The following is a 17045-nucleotide window of genomic DNA, read 5'->3' as shown; positions in this document are numbered from 1 at the left end:
AATGGAAAAGTGGACATGATTAAAAATCTTTCAGATTAATAAATATATGTTAACATATTCATAATAAATTGCTTAATTTTTTTTCAAGGATACATACTTTCTTTTTTTCCTCTTTTTAGAATATTAAGGTGCTCATTTTCAAAGCACATAGACTTACAAAGTTACATAGGGGTCCTTTAATTAAGGTGCTAACCGATTTAACGCACACGACATCCATTATATTCCTATGGGCATCTTAGCATTTAGCATGTGCACCTTAATAAAAGGACCCCATAGTAACATAAGTCACTTTAGGCCCCTTTTACAAAGCCGCGGTAGGAACTGAATGGGCTTCAGGACATTTGCCTCAGGGGAATCGCTACTGCGACTTTGTAAATGGGGCCCTTTGTGCTTTGAAAATGACCCTCCACATCTTTTGATATACAAGAGATGAAACTTAACCATACCAAAACAAAATCATAACATGATAGCTATAATGTGCTGTTTAAGTACAGATGGACAATACACCCTGTATCTTTTGCAAACAAACCAAATGATAGGTGGAATGGGTGCTAGGAATGAACTCAGAAATTCCTTTCCATATTCAGTCCTAAAATTCAGAGAATATTCTTTGTGTCTAAATTTAAATTCTCACACCTGCAGAAGCCAAAATAATACTCTGACTATAAGGGAATAGTGTTCTTCTGTTTAATATTTAGGGTTTGTTTCATCAAGGTATTTTTACCTTCTGTGTCTTTGGGGAGGAGCCTTGATAGAGCAGGGCTGAAATATTAACCAGATGTTTTCAAGTCATCGAACATCAGCTCCCAAAGCTGCTCTGGTAAGAAATATTCCCTATCCCTGTCCCTGTCCACCTGAACATCTGCAGAAGAGGCAGGATTTTCAGATTTCTCTGCCAGATGGATCAATTAGGCTGGTTTGAATTTTATGGCCTGTCATACAAATGAACCATCTAGCCTGAATGCATCTTGCTGTTTGGCTTTGAAAGGGTGAAGAATAGCATCTATAGAAGTGTTCTAGGAAGCTCACAGGGGCAGGCACTGTCTAGCACTACTAATTTCCACAGCTCTAGTAAGTGCAATATAGCACTTTAGAGATACACATAAGAGAGTCCCTTCTCAATAGAGCTTACAATCTTGTCAAGACAGAAAGACAAGGTATAGAACTTATAGAAAACACAACCATCACATTAAATTGCTTATAAACTAGATAATAAATACACACTAGAGTTATACTTTGGAGTTTAAATATTAAACAACGGGTTCATAACAACACTAGCTCTGTCGATTAAACATAGCTGTCTCTATTTTCTAGCTGCCTATCCTTTGGTTTGAATGATAGGATAGGGATTGGAACTTGTATACTGTCTTTTTGTAGTTTTTACAACCACACTCAAAGCACTTTACATACAGGTAGTTCAAGCATTCTCCCTATCTGTCCCAATGGGCTCACAATCTGTCTAATGTACCTGGGGCAGTGGAAGATTAAGTGACTTGCCCAGGGTCACAAGGAGCAATGTGGGATTTGATCCCACAACCTCAAGGTGCTGAGGCTGTAGCTCTAATCACTGCGCCACACTCCTGTGTACCTCAGGTTTTATAAAATTAACTGGAGTGATCCCAGCTGCCATTCTGCGATGATTTCGTGGGAGAGAGGCCCTATTTGCAGATCAAGGAGAGAGGCAGCGGGAGAGGAGGATTTAAACACACATTCCAAAACTTCACCTGATTTGTGTTCAGTGCAGTAATCAGTAATTTGTCCTCCGCTCAGAATTTACCAATCGGTGACCACTGTCACGTAAAGCTATAAATATGAATTGTAGTTTACTTTCATCTGGATGGCCCAGATATCTGTATCTCTGTTGTTTAAATATTAAACAGTAATCTAGCTGTGCCAATCAGGACCACATGGGATCACAGACTGTGCCCACCAGGACCTGGTGATTTGCAGTAGGGGATCCTAGTGTTGATGGCCCTGATAACCACAGACTCTAGAAGTGATAAAAATAGAATATCTGATCTAAATAATAAACAAAATAACAGTGACTAAAATGTTGCTTGAGAAGTACGTGGTCCACATGCAGGCAGAGCCAAGAATGGGGCCTAGACTTGCGTTGAAAAACTCCGTGAGGATGAAAGCAGCTCCCACGTCACACCCTGACATGAAAGACTTCTATGAGAGCTCATCTGTAGCCAAGGCTCTTGCTGTAACTGGGCACCAAGCTGGAGGACCATCATGTTGTCACTGGCATCAGACTCAGTAACTTGCTGCTGTTGCCATCCCCGGTATCAAATTGGTGGCAAAGGTTTTGCTGTGCAAGTGCTTTGAACAGTGGCATCAGAGAAGGATTCCCCACCCCTCTCGGCTGCACAGGGAAGTCTTATATCCAGCAGCGTTCTGTGTGTATTTGCTTCCTGGTGTGCTGACACAGAATCCAGCCATTCTCTGTCTTTCTTATCACTTCTTTGTAACCAGGGATGACAGGGTTGTTGCAAGTGGTAATTTTCTTAAAATAAAACGAAAACAAGGTACCTGGTCATAGCCAAGCGAATTCAAAAAGGGTTGGGTGGGGCGAGCTGGCAGAAAAGCAGCACAGGTTACTGCTTCTGGAGAAAGCGCAGGGCTCTGTACACAGTTTCCAAAAAGTGCTGGAGATTGCAGAGGACGAGGTACCCTCCGGCTTGCTCATGGAAGGTGGTTGGAAAGTTCAGAGTCTGCCCTGCTGAGTCTGGGAAGTTCACCACAGCAATACTCATGGTCTCCATCTAAAGAAGTCAAGAAATCCATGTAAGTATCAGTGAACACTTCCTCAGATACAACTGATTTTTTTTCTTCTTCTTTTTAATTTGTAATAGTTTTTAGTTCTATATAATTTTATTTCTTTTCCTTTTTGGAACATACTGTGTTTACCCGAAAATAAGCCCTAGTCCTGGGATTCGCCAGAAACTCTTCAAACCCCCCCCCCTCCCTCCCCCCGCAATGCACAGCCAAACCTCTGCTGACCCTCCATATTTCCCTCCCTGCCGACCGCAAGCGAGCCCTACCTTCAACAAAGCAGCGTCGGGCCGGCAGCACTCTAAACAGGCTGCTTGGCCTTGTCCGTCAGGGATTTCACTCTGCTGCATTACTTATGACGTCAACAAGGGTTCGGCTGCGTGGTGGGGGCGGGGGGAGCTCAAGGGCTCTGCTGCATAAGGGATGGGAGGGAGGGAAGGATAGAAGCTGGGCAAAATTCTGCTGCACAGGGGGATAGGAGGGAGGGGAGGAAAGATGCTGCACATGTGGGGGAGAGAAAGGAAAGAGGAAGAATTGAGGTGGAGGAGAGGGAGGGAGAGATGATCATGTACATATCCTGAAAATAAGACCTAGTGCCTTTTTTGGGCCCCAAATGAATATGACGCTGTCTTATTTTCGAGGAAACATGGTATTTATTTTTACTGTATGTTTTATAAATTTTGTGACCATTCTGTTATTGCATAAGGAAGGGTGGTATATTAAATAAAATAAACCATAAAATATTTAATGAATTGAAGAGAAAAACCACCTGCTCCAATCTTCCCAGAATCCTTTGTCACCCATCATGCTGCCTCTCTCTCCACCCCCCACCCCCATTCTCCCAATATGAATCAGAAGCTCTAGTTCTCTGTGTGGCGTGCTTTCATATGCAAGGCCTATATTTTAAGTACAGAATAATATGCAAGGCCTGAAATGAAGAGAAGGCATTTGAACATTTCCCTTCAAGACATAGCTTACTGCTGACACAACTGACAAAGGTCAAGGGTTACCGCCTGGAGGTAACTGCCCTCAGATGACCAGGCTAGGTCCTGCCTGGGAATCTTTAAGAAGCCGAGAGGTCAACGATCATCTTACCTGCTGCTGGAAGTTACTAGTGATGTCAGAAATATCCAGCTTCAGCCTGTCGATGGCCACAGAGTTAGCAGAGAGGTGCTTTTGAATGGTAGAAAGATCAGCGTGATATGTTTGGAGCCCGTTCCTTATCTGAGTAAAGCAGGTGTCCTGGAAGAAGAAAAAGTGGGAGTTCAGAAACATTAAGAACATAAGAACATAAGAACATAAGCAGTGCCTCTGCCGGGTCAGACCACAGGTCCATCCTGCCCAGCAGTCCGCTCCCGCGGCGGCCCAAACAGGTCACGACCTGTCTGCATCACCAGAAGAGGCTCTCTTGCCACCTTGGTTTCTCATTGAAGTCCTATCTTCCCATCGTAGTCCTAACCCTCCGGTCTTTCACATGCACGACCTGGTTTGGTTTCTATACTCATTACCTGATTAGCTTTCTATACCTGTGTTACATCCCAGCACCTCTCTCAGTATCCCACGATCCCTTTATCCCTCAGGAATCCGTCCAATCCCTGTTTGAATCCCTGTACCGTACTCTGCCTGATCACTTCCTCCGGTAGCGCATTCCAAGTGTCCACGACCCTCTGGGTGAAAAAAAACTTCCTTGCGTTTGTTTTGAACCTATCTCCCTTCAGTTTCTCCGAATGCCCCCTCGTACCTGTTGTCCCCTTCAGTCTGAAGAATCTGTCCCTATCCACCCTCTCTATGCCCCTCATGATCTTGAAGGTCTCTATCATATCTCCCCTGAGCCTCCTTTTTTCCAGAGAGAAGAGCCCCAGCCTATCCAACCTCTCGGCGTATGGGCAGTGTTCCAGCCCTTTTACCATTTCCTTAATCTTCTAATAGGGAGGGGGGGGGGGGCTGGGAAAAGCCTGCTCTGAGACATTAGTGAATCACACTGGCAGACAACTAAATATGATTTAAAAGCACAGAAAGGCCAAGGGCTTCTGCAGTTGGGTAAAGCACTTGAACAATGTTTAAGGCCGGGGATACTGCCTTTTTGTGGTTACGCATTCAAAGTGGTTTATATGCATTCAGGTACTTATTTTGTAAAAGACGCAATGGAGGATTGAGTGACTTGCCCAGGATGACAAGGAGCAGTGCTGGGAATTGATCCCACAACCTCAGGGTGCCGAGGCAGCAGATCTACCACTAGGCCGTTTTTCACCTCCTAAAGTACACAGTAGAGACAGTGTCCCTGTCCCTGTGAGATCTGTCTCCATCCCCGTCCCCATGAATTCTGTCCCTGTCCCTGCCCCATCCTTGAAAGCTCTGTCCTCAGCTGCACAAGTCTCAAACACTTTAAAATCAGTGTTCGAGGCTTGGACAGATGAGGACAGAGCTTGCAGGGATGGGACAGAACTCATGGGGACGGAGATGGATCCTGCAGGGATGAGACACATTTGCCCCCGTGTCATTCTCTAGTACACAGCACACTGGCAGCCTGATAAGAGGATCACCCTGGGAGCAATAAACACAACATATGTATTTTGGTTAGAAAATAAGAAGCAAGGCACATTATGTACCAGCCGTACTGTCCTCCAGGTACACAGAGATAACATTTCCGAATATGGAAAGCAAAAAAGCTGTGGAACTAAAGGAGGTGCAATTGGAATTTATTTAATATCTAGCCCTTACAAGATGAAAATAGACCATAATCTAGAGAACAAACTGGATGGAGATCTTATTTCCATACCCCGTGCTCTAAAAACTTAGCAATAGGACTCAAAACATTTAAAAGTGTGGAAAACATAAGAACATAAGAATAGCCTTACATCCCATGCATTGGCACAGGCCAAGGATGGGGCAAAGGAGCTGCCGACAACAGGTACAGAGAAGGTATTTGCCAACATAGCTACAAGCTCAGATTGCAGGAGGTGCAGCAGAAGCTATTAAGTGAGACATATTATCACTACACTGTGAAACCCAAATGGGCCCCTTAGTACTACTCTCAGTCTTAGAATGTGTCGAGCTTACAGGGCTCTGGATCAAGGTGGCCTCAATAACAAAAAGAACGGGGGATACCAAGATGCTAGCTAGTTGAACATGACAGACGACTATAAAGTTTATAAATGTACAGTCCCGTTGGTAAAATAGAAAAAGAGAGAGAGAACATCTTGGCTAATGGAACAGGAGTCACCATTGCAGTGCTGGAAATAGCAGGTGCATGAAATAGTAAAACATTTGAAATGCACTTATTTAAAAGGAATAATAAGCCCAGATGATCCCTGTATAGTTTCAAATTTGGCGGGGAGGGATAAAGAAAGTCAATAAAACTTTCACTTGAGGCATAAATCTAGCCGGAAACTTCTTCTTCAGCTACCTCTGGAGCAGTGGGATTCCTGCAGTAATTCTGCTGGGTGGGGGGCACAAAATATCCTCCCAGTGCTCTTCCACCTCTGCTGTGGGCACCCGGGGGCTAGGCTGGACCCATCACTCACCAGGTTAAAGCTCGTACTCTGGCACTGATCCAGGGGTGCCTGTGAGATCTTCAGTTGCCTTCTCACCAGGTTCAGCTCCTGTTCATTACACAGCTTGTAGTCTTGACACTAATGTACAGAGAAAGAGAGAGAGAGAGAGAAAAAATCAGAGTTAGACTGGACATCATGGCCAGGCTGCTGAGTTCAACCATCCCCATCGACAGACATAACATCCAAAGGGAAGGAGATAGGTTTAAGAGCTCCCTGAAGTCTTTTCTATATAAAGACGCTTTTCAAAATTAAACCTTTAATTGAATAATGCTTCTTTTTAAAGAAGCAACAACCATAGGAGGCTCCAGACATTCCCCCTAATAACCAATTTTTTCTGCCCATATTTGTTTCTTTCCTATAATTATTGTAGTTAGAACAAAAGAACATAAGAAGTTGCCTCCGCTGAGGCAGACCAGAGGTCCATCTCGCCCAGCGGTCCGCTCCCGCGACAGCCCATCAGGCCCACTGCCTGAACAGTGGTCTCTGACTAATTTTATAAATTACCTCAATCCTTTGATCCTTCTGTATCATATTAGTCAGTAACTGATTTGGTTTAAGTTCTAATTCTTGTAATATTTGACGCTGGTTTTTAAAATGTGCATCACTTAGAAGTATTATAAGCGATATTATCAAATTTTAAATAAACCTGAAACCTCAGCACTGCTTCTATGACCTTCTGAGGTCAAGGTACAAAGATGTCCCCTGCGAGAACATCTCACACCCTGAAATAAATTGGCAGTAACAGACTCTTCCTGGCATTCAATGCAGTGGAAACTTCGGAAGCCAGATTCCTGGAAGCATGCTCCCTGCAGTTCCCAGATCAGGAAAAGTTGCTGAACCAAGGCTGCCATAATCTGTCTCACACACACGCTGTCCATCTAAAAACTTCCTCTCCCACTGGCAGAGACTGGCACATGCAAGAAGCACACCCTGTCTGTGCCCGGGCAGCACCCCAAGCATTCCTGAGAGCTCGGTGCACATCAGAGCAAAGGATCTCGGCATCCGAACACCATCGGGAGCCTTGGCAGATGGAGATATGAAGCTTCAACTGGGCAGAAATCTCTGCCACCCAGGTCACTTAAAGGAAAAACGCCAGCCACCGCTGAGCATGCTTTCAAGAATGGGACTTTTGGACTTTAATTAGTGGTTTTGTCAGCTGTTACCTTCTTCCTCCTTCCTCGCATAGACTAATTTGAAGACAGAAAAGAAGTGGAACCAAGGAGTGGGGGAAGGGTGGGCGGGCAAGGGACAAGGAGCAAGAAAATTTGGAGGGGCTGGATCAGGGAGCAGAGAGACTGTTTCTGCTCTGCCCCAGTCTCATCCCCTTCCCTCCTCTGCAGCAGTTGGGAAAAGGCAGAAGCCGAAACTCAGTGCATCTGTAGCTCTGTAATATGAAAAGAAGTAGCAGGAGACTAAGTTCCAATCCAGCCCATTCCCCCTAATGAAACCCTGCTCACCCGGTTCTCTTCTGAGAGCCTCCTCACCGGGAGCCAGCCCTAGTAGCTTCCCTGGCTGCTCTGAAACCCTGGCATGGTAAGAGTTAAGGTCAGAAAGGGTGCTTTTTTAGGGCTGGATTTAAGCCTCCTGACCCTAGACCTGCACTTTGAAGAGCAAAGGATGGGGGTGATGCAGGGAGTTAAAGCCCTACTATTGCATTTCTCTAGCGCTCCCATCTCCTCCTACTTACAAAAACCTCCCGCAGTTGTTGCGCGTTGGTTTTGATCTTCAGGCTGAACTCCAAGTTGTTGCTGAGGAACTGCTGGAATCCCTGATCTCCGGCTAAATAGCCGTACTCCCCTGAGAACTCAGGCAGGGGGGCTGCCCACAGCTTCTGCGAGCACATCACAACCAGGCAGATAAGCAGCTGCTCCACATCTGGAAGAGAAAGGAGGAAGAGGTAGAATGAAGTGAACATCTGCCTGCCCTAGAGAATGTTATCTCCAAAGAGCTCTGGATTGATAAGAGAGAGTCAGTAGCAGCCTTTGCCCACCTCTTGCCGTTTTCATGCCGAGGGAACTTGGTGTCTTCTCTGGGGATCCGAGTGAGTGCTCGCTGCCTTTCTGAGCTTCTGCTGCACCGGTGAGAGCCTGAGGGGTTATATACCTGACTTTGGGAATATCCCTAGTGATGTAAGAATGCTTAAACGAGGATATCTTCCATTGTATTGATGATGATATACCTGTCACTCTGTCATGAGCTCAAAGAAACGAGTCAATTCCCTTTCCACTTGTTTCAGCTTTTCTCAAAAATCGTAAAATAATCTTTTCCAGTCATGTGTCATGTGGATCAGTGCAAGTAAGTTGAGATCATGATCCAGGACAGCTAACATCCTTTAAATATACAGTAGATAATATTATAACCAATGGAACAAATTGATTCATTTTTACTCTACACCTTATAATTTCCCTTTCATGCCAGGGTACTTTAGGCAATGCTGTGGGAAGCAGCCACTTCCTTCTAGTTCCCAAAAGTAAAGTTGGATGACATCTTTATAAATCCCAAATTGGCACGGGGACTCCCAGAAGAGAGGAAAGAGCATCCCTCGGAGGACAGGATAGTTTGCAGCTGGGGAAGGGGGATTCACTTTTGTATTTTCTCTGGAGGAGAGGAGGGACAGGGGAGATATGATACAGACATTTAAATACTTGAAAGGTATTAATATAGAACCAACTCTTTTCCAGAAAAGGGAAAAATGGTATAGCTGGAGGGCATACATTGAAATTGCAGGGAGGCAGACTTAGGAGTAATGTTAGAAAATTAATTTTCATGGAGAAGGTGGTTGATGTCAGGAATGCCCTCCCGAGGGAGGTGCTGGAAAGGAAAACGGTGACGGAATTCCAAAAAGCACGGGATGAACACACAGGATCTCTAATTAGAAAATGAATGGCATAAACTGAAGAAATGAGACAATCTTACACGGTCTATGGCCACCGTCCAATCTTCTGGTACTACAGACAATTTTAGCGGCAGGTTATAGATCACTAATAGCAGATCAGCAATTTCATGTTCTTTTAGTACCCAGAGGATGTGGTGAGAGTGGTTACTGTAGCTGGTTTTAAAAAAGGTTTGGACAAGTTCCTGGAGGAAAAGTCCATAGTCTGCTGTTGAGACAGACATGGGAAAAGCCACTGCTTGCCCTGGATCGGTGGCATGGAATGCTACTACTATTTTTATTTTTGCCAGGTACTTGTGACTTGGATTGGCCTCTGTGAAGATGGGATACTGGGCTAGATGGACCATTGGTCTGACCCAGTAAGGCTATTCTTTTGCTTTTATTTTCATCCAGTATTTCTTTTTGTGCTTATCTTCTTGAATATTTTTATATTTCACAAACACAAACTCTTTTGCCTTTATTTTCTCTGCCACTAGTTTTGAGAATCATATCGGTTTCCTTTTTCTCTTGGTTTTATTTATTTTCCTCACATAAAGGTCGGTAGCCATTTTTCTTGCTCCTTTCAGCTTGGACCACTGTTTTTCCACTTACCGTATGCCTTCACATCTTATTAGCTCTTTCTTTAGATTCTCCTCCATTTTACTAAAGTCCACGTTTGAAATCCAGGATTTTGATTTTTGTGTGCCCGCCCTCCACTTTAGTTGTTATATAAAACCAAACCATTTGATGGTCACTATTGCCCAGGTGGGCACCCTCTCGGACATTAGAGATACTTTCCCTATTTGTGAGCACCAGATCCAGTTTCGCTTTTTCCCTCATCGGTTCTTTCACCATTTGTGTGATCAGAGCTCCTTGAAGGACATCCACTATCTCTCTATTTCTTTCCGATTCCGCAGATGGAACTTTCCAATCTGCATCCGGCAGGTTGAAATCATCCAGAAACAGTACTTCAGCTTTTGGATATCTGCAACAAGATCTTCATCAATTTGCTGCTCTTGAGTTGGAGGTCTGTAGACAACACCCATGTAGATAGCGATTTGGTGTAGGATGGGCTAGGGAGGGCAGCGACGGGAACTCCACTAACTTGGAACATGAGAACATTGCTGGGCGGACTTTACGGTATATATCGCGCAAACAACGAGACTGTTGGATTGGTCTGGAGTGAGTTTCTAGGGCAGCTCTAGTAGCTGAAACCTAAGAACAATTCCGGGTGGACTTTATGGTCTATGGACCAGAAATAGAAAAGAAAAAGGACAATTTAATTTAATCATGAATTTATAAGGCATATAAATAGTGGATAGACTGGATGGACCGTTCAGGTTTTTATCTGCTGTATTACTAGGTTAATATTCCCCCTCTTCTACAAAACCGTGCTAGCGGGTTTTAGCACAGAGAGCTGCGCTGAATGTCCCGCGCTGCTCCCAATACTCATAGAGTTCCTAAGAGCATCGGGAGCAAAGCAGGACATTCAGCACGGCTCCCCGCGCTAGAAACTGCTAGCGCAGTTTCGTAGAAGAGGAGGTATGTTTTTTTTTTATAACTGGAAAAACTGACATCGTGTAGAACACAAGAAATTGCCAGTATCTTGTTTCCAACAGTGGTCAATTGGCAGATCTCAAAAGAGTATTTTTATTTCTTTATTTGCAGTTTATTAACTGCATTTTGTGATGAGATCGCCCAAGGCACATGCAATAGGAACAGCTTGAGGCCAACAATTTAAATCGTGCTAAAAGCCTAATAATCGTAAAAAGTCCAAATGTAAGCAGGGCAGGATTATTCCTTCGATGGGCCATAGGCACACTGGGGCCCCTGGCTTGCCCACATTTCTATTTATTTATCAGTTTGCTTGCTTATTTACTTCCTTGTTCATTTCCACTTGATTTCTTTCTTTTTCTTTTATTTTAAAATTCAAAACAAAGATTATCGTATCAGTGCCAGTGTACAGTTTTTCTTCCATGCAACAATAAGATACCCACCAAACATTCCTTTATTTATTCAATTTTCTATACTGTTCTCCCAGGGAGCTCAGAACGGTTTACATGAATTTAGTCAGGTGCTCAAGCATTTTTTCCTGTCTGTCCCAGTGGACTCATATTCTATCTAATGTACCTGGGGCAAAGGGGGGGGGGGATTGGGTGACTTGCCCAGGGTCAGGAGTAGTGTGGATTTGAACCGACAACCTCAGGGTGCTGAGGCTATAGCTTTTAACCGCTGTGCCACACTCTCCCCTCTGAACAAGTCCCCCCTTCCTTCCCTGCCCAGAACTTAAAACTCTGAACTCTTTCCATAGGTATACAAAAGTGTCCTCCAACGGTGTTTTTGCCAGTGAGAGGGTGGTGCTTCCAACTAATTTCTCAATAGCTAGGGACGGGCATGTTTCCCAGGAGACCAGCAGAGCTTGCCTGTCCCCTTACTATTGAAAATGTGATTGTGAAGCAGTGACTGCCACTGGCGGGACTGTTGGTAGAAGTCTCCCGCTTAGCGTAGAGGGAACAGTGGTATCCACCGCCCTTGTCCTGACCACTGGCAAATAACCCTTCTGAAAGAAGAGCCCTGAAGGCTCCTTTTTTCTAAGCTGAGCTAGCGGTTTTAGCGTGCGCTAGACGCTAACAGCAGCATTGAGCTGGCGTTAGTTCTTGGCGCGTAGCGCAGGGTTAGCGCGTGTGGCGATGCAGTAAAAGGAGCTCATGGTGTTACAGCTCCTTTCTCTCACTGACTCAGTCTTGCCCCATCTCCAACCAGCACAGCTCCTCATATTGAGACATTATCTTCTTATGACAAGCAGATTGTGACAGACAAGAATTACTGAGTGGGAATATTCTAGAAAACTGTTAACAAGCTTTAACTATTCTGGAGTTGTAGAAACTTCTAGATAAATTCTATATTCTCTCGATGGACCTTTCCAGCCTCATCACTATGAAAAGGGTACTGTCGAGTCTCTATGAGAGTCTTATTAGAGAATGACACAGGGACAAATTATTTCCCGTCCCTGCAGGAACTCAATTTCCTCATCCCCACGAGTTTTGTCGCTGTCCCTGTAAGCTCTGCCTTAACCGCACAAGCCTCAAACACTTATGATTTTAAAGTGTTTGAGGCTTGTGCAGATGAGGACAGAGCTGGCAGGAATGGGGCAGGGACAGGAAAAGAACTCGCTGGGACGGGACAGGAAAATGAGTCCCCACAGAGACGCATAAAATTTTGTCCTCGTGTCATTCTCTAAGCCTTATTTGTTGAAAGCAGAAACTAGTCACATACAGCCTGGAAAACTCTTTTTTTTTTTTTTTCAAGACAGCAGAGAGGGATAGATCCTCCAGCAGTCTCCATTACATCTGTGACAGGATCAGTCACAAATGTAAAGCAGAACAGGTCTACACTAGAAAAGGTTCAAAGAAGAGCGACCAAGATGGCAAAGGGGATGGAACTCCTCTCGTATGAGGAAAGACTAAAAAGGTTAGGGCTCTTCAGGTTGGAAAAGAGACGGCCGAGGGGAGATATGATTGAAGTCTACAAAATCTTGAGTGGAGTAAAATGGGTACAAGTGGATCGATTTTTCACTCCGTCAAAAATTACAAAGACTAGGGGATACTTGATGAAACTGCAGGGAAATACTTTTTTAAACAAATAGGAGGAAATATTTTTTCACTCAGAGACTAGTTAAACTCTGGAACGCTTTGCTAGAGGTTGTGGTAAAAGCGGATAGCATAGCTGGTTTTTTTTTTTTTTTTTTTAGTTCAAAAAAATTTTTATTGGTTTTTGGAAAACATAAAAAAAAAAAAAAACTGAAGTACAAAAAGAAGAGCTTCCAAGGAAGCACAGGTTATAAACCGGGTGATGACACCCATCCAGTATATTCAATTACATAATAAGAAGTGGCAATAACAAGATAAATGAACAGTAAACAGTATATCAATCATGTTAGTATGCACATCATAAAAGCCTATAAGAACAAGGAACAAGCTTCGTATGGGATAGTGAAGGGAGTAAATCGAGAGAGATAAGATACAATATAGTCCACGCTAAAACAGTACACATGTGACTGTATATCGTCAGCAGACAATGACAAAATAGTATGAAATAAAATAAAGAGAAAATAAAGGAAAGATCAAACCAGAATATTATAGGTAAATGATCCGGTTTATGGTCAAGGGTCTAAGTGCTGATGTTTGCCAGAATCGACCAAGTTTTATCAAAAGTCGCTCTAGATTTATGGCGGTCAGCCATATGTCGTTCAAATTTATTGTGGAGGCACATTGAATTCCACCATTGGTTATAATCTAATTTTGTAAAATCTTTCCAATTATGTAAAATAAGTTGAATGGCTAGAATTAATAAAAGGGTAAAAAGGCGGTCATGATACACAGATAGATGGGCAGTGAGTGCCGAGGAACCCAGAATCAAAATATCAAATGAGAAAGGATCAGTGATAGAGAAAATTTTAGAAATCGTGTGCCAGATCGAATTCCAGAAAATCTGCAAATGGGGGCAATCATAGAGCATATGCCGCAAGGAGCCTTCAGATGCTTTGCAAGACCAGCAAGAGTTAACTGAGGACTTCATTATTTTGGCTGATTTAATAGGAGTCCAGAAGGCTCTATGATAGAGGAAAAGAGCTGTTTGTCTATGAGAGGCTGAGTGAAGGGATTTAAATAATCTGGGCCATAACGCCAACCATAATTGCTCGGTAATAGGGGATTGCAACATCGGATCCCATTTAGAGATGGATTCGACGAGGAAAGGATATGATTTTGCCTGCATATACTTGTACCAATTTGAAGATTGACCTTTGGAAGCAGAGAAAAGTTGTATCTTTGAGTGGAGGTCAGGAGTAGTATGCAAGGATGCGGGAGATGAGAACCTCGCAGTAAGACAATGATGCAGCTGAATCCAATTAAAATATTGGGTGGGAGGGATATGGAATTTTGCCATAATGTCCGAGAAGGTAATCCATTTATTCGCGTTGATAAGATGCGCAATAGTACAGAGACCTTGCTGTTGCCAAGATTTCCAAAGTACCACGGAATTGTCAATTTTAAGTTTGGGATTATGCCAAATAGGTGCCGCTAATGAATCAGCTAATTTGTTCTCTGAGATGGAGTCAATATGGTTAAGTGTTTGCCAAGTACTATGTAAAATCGGATTGCGTTTGGCCACTGAAGGCAGAGGAATGGCAGGTGCATGTTGCATGATGTACGGATCGAGTAAAGAATGCTCTAAGGATAACCACGTGGGCGGTGTGCTTATGAGGAAAAGATTAGACCATAGGGAGCCTTGAGATAATAGAAAAGCATAATGGTATTCCCGAAAGCTAGGGAAGTTGACACCTCCCTGGTCCCGAGGACACTTTAATTTACGCAAGGCAATCCGGGGCTGTTTGTTGTGCCACAAGAAGGAAGAAAGGAGACGCTCAATACGAGAATAGACGGAGGGAGAAAAAAGACATGGAAGCATACTGAGAACATAATTTATTTTGGGAGTTATCATCATTCGTATTGTAGAAAGTCTGCCCCACCAGGAGAGGTTGAGGGGGGACCATTTGGAAGTACAAGTGTGAATGATAGAGAAGATGAAATCAGAATTAAGTTTCAATGTGGATTCGAGAGTAGGACCAAAGAATAAACCAAGGTATTTAATTTTGGTAGGGGACCATATGAAGCCAGAGTTAATTGCATCAGTTTGGACATCGATGCAATTTAGCGGAAGTATTTCTGATTTAGTTATGTTTAGCTTATAGCCAGATATGGCTGAGTACTGTCTAATTTGTTCAAGAACAGGAGAAAGAGAGTCCGGGGTGATGTAGAGCAGGATATCGTCTGCATAGGCCGAGAGTTTAACTGAAAATTGGTCAGACTGGAAGCCATTAATTCTATGGTCGTGTCTGATAGCCGCTAATAACGGCTCCAGAGCGAGATTAAAAAGTAATGGGGATAGGGGACATCCTTGTCTGGTGCCACGGGATGGATAGAAAGGTTGCGAGGTACGGCCATTAATCATAATCCGAGTCGTCGGGTGGGAATATAGAACTTTGATCATATCAATAAAAGGATCTGGGAATCCATACCAACGGAGAATATGAAAAAGAAAGTGCCATTCTAGGCGATCAAAGGCCTTTTCAGCATCGAGGGCCATAATCAAGAGTCTGTCTGGATGAGATGTAGTGTGGTGGATGATATGTGACAAAAGGCGGGTATTATTGGAGGAGTATCGGTTATGGATAAAGCCAGATTGATCAGGGGAGATAAGAGATGGAAGAACAGATTGGAGCCGGGTAGCAAGAATTTTAGCAAAGATTTTAGCATCCACATTAATTAGAGAGATAGGTCTATAGTTTTTGACATCTTGGGGGTCTTTGCCGGGTTTGGGAAACACAATAAGGGTAGCCTCTGTAAAGGAGCCTGAAGAATCGCCCTGATTGCAGAGAAACTGAAAGAAAGATAGCAAATGTGGAAGCAGAGTAGGAAGAAAGGCCTTGTAAAACTCAACAGTAATGCCATCGGGGCCTGGTGATTTATTCGAATTTAGAGAGTTAATGGCGTTCTGGAGTTCCTGAGCAGAGAAAGAAGAGGAGAGAGGAGACGTCTCGGTAGGTAAGAGTGAAGGATGGGGAAAAGATAAAAATGAGGTAATCTGAGGAATAGAGGGGGAGGTTTCTGATGAATATAGTTGTTGATAAAAATCATGGAAGGCAGAAGAGATGGAGGAATAGTCTGTAGATAACTGCCCAGATACATCTTTAATAGAAGATATGGTAATCTTATCTTGAGATTTTTTCAGATAGTTTGCAAGTAGATGACCCGGTTTATTATTGTCGGCGTAATATGTGGATGCTTGAACAAAAACAGAGTTGGCAGCAGAGGAGCTTAAAAGAGAGTTGTATTGCAATTTAAGATTGCGAAGATCAGTTAGAGCTTGTATATTAGATGTATCAGAGATATGGATGGACTCAGCCAAACGAATGCGGGATTCCAGATCCCGTTGTGCAGTTTTCTGAGAAGAATGAAGTTTGGCTGAGAATTGAATAATAGTGCCACGAATAAATGCCTTAAAGGCGTCCCAGGTAACAATCCAATTAGTATGTGTGGGAATGTTGAATTTGAAAAATTCTTCAATGGCAGCACTAATGCAATCCGAAAAATGGTCCTCAGCAAGGAGTGAAGAATTAAACCGCCATTGCTTACTGCGAGGTTCTAGGGAGAAATGTGTGCAATTTATTGTAATGGCAGCATGATCTGAAACAGTTATGGAGTGAATGTCAGATGAAAGAATGTGTGTTAAGATAGATGTGCTGACAAGGAAATAATCAATCCTGGAGTATGTGGCATGGGGGGCAGAAAAGAATGTAAATTGTTCATCATCCCTATGGTGGATTCTCCAAGGATCTGTTAGTTGTAACTGAGTCATAATATCATGCAATGCATACCATGATTTTGATTTTTTATAGGGGGCGTGCGATTTCCGGTCCCTACTAGGGTCCAAAATGAGGTTAAAATCCCCCCCTATTATTACGGGAGTATCTGGATCCTGCAATATATGGTTGGCGATATTATGAAAGAAATCTGGAGAATCAATATTAGGTGCATAGATGTTAATGATTCGCAATGCATGATTGGAAATAGAAAGCTTAGCACTTACCCATCTACCATGTGTATCATGAGAGCTAAAAAGTGTGGAAATGGAGGGATGTTGTCTTACCAGAGTAATGACACCATTCTTACCATCCTCAGCAGGGGAGCAAAGGGGAGGAAGAAAACCACGTTTGGTAAACTTGGCAGAGTCAGCAGAATTAAGATGAGTTTCCTGTAGCAGAATAACATCAGATTTAATAT

General features: G+C 43.3%; 2 protein-coding genes across 6 annotated transcripts in view; one reads left to right on the top strand and one right to left on the bottom strand.

The window, feature by feature from the left end:
• Positions 1 to 219: 219 nt before the first annotated feature.
• Positions 220 to 8437, bottom strand: CSF3 (colony stimulating factor 3). The gene is made up of 5 exons (XM_033918491.1): positions 8320 to 8437; positions 8017 to 8204; positions 6300 to 6407; positions 3871 to 4017; positions 220 to 2765 (listed from the first exon to the last, which is right to left on the bottom strand). Exons 1-5 carry the CDS (start codon positions 8333 to 8335, stop codon positions 2598 to 2600), a joined length of 627 nt encoding a protein of 208 aa, XP_033774382.1. The 5' UTR covers positions 8336 to 8437; the 3' UTR covers positions 220 to 2597.
• The window catches only part of LRRC3C (leucine rich repeat containing 3C), a 214515-nt gene continuing 204525 nt past the window's right edge, over positions 7056 to 17045 (top strand). For all 5 annotated transcript variants that reach the window (XR_004536802.1, XR_004536801.1, XR_004536803.1 and 2 more), the window contains exon 1: positions 7056 to 8408. The gene's annotated coding sequence lies outside the window, so the exon portion shown is untranslated. The remainder of the gene's footprint in view (positions 8409 to 17045) is intronic.

The sequence above is a fragment of the Geotrypetes seraphini genome, chromosome 13 (assembly GCF_902459505.1).
Source record: "Geotrypetes seraphini chromosome 13, aGeoSer1.1, whole genome shotgun sequence".
Lineage (NCBI taxonomy): Eukaryota > Metazoa > Chordata > Amphibia > Gymnophiona > Dermophiidae > Geotrypetes > Geotrypetes seraphini.
This window is presented reverse-complemented; position numbering and strand designations above follow the sequence as displayed.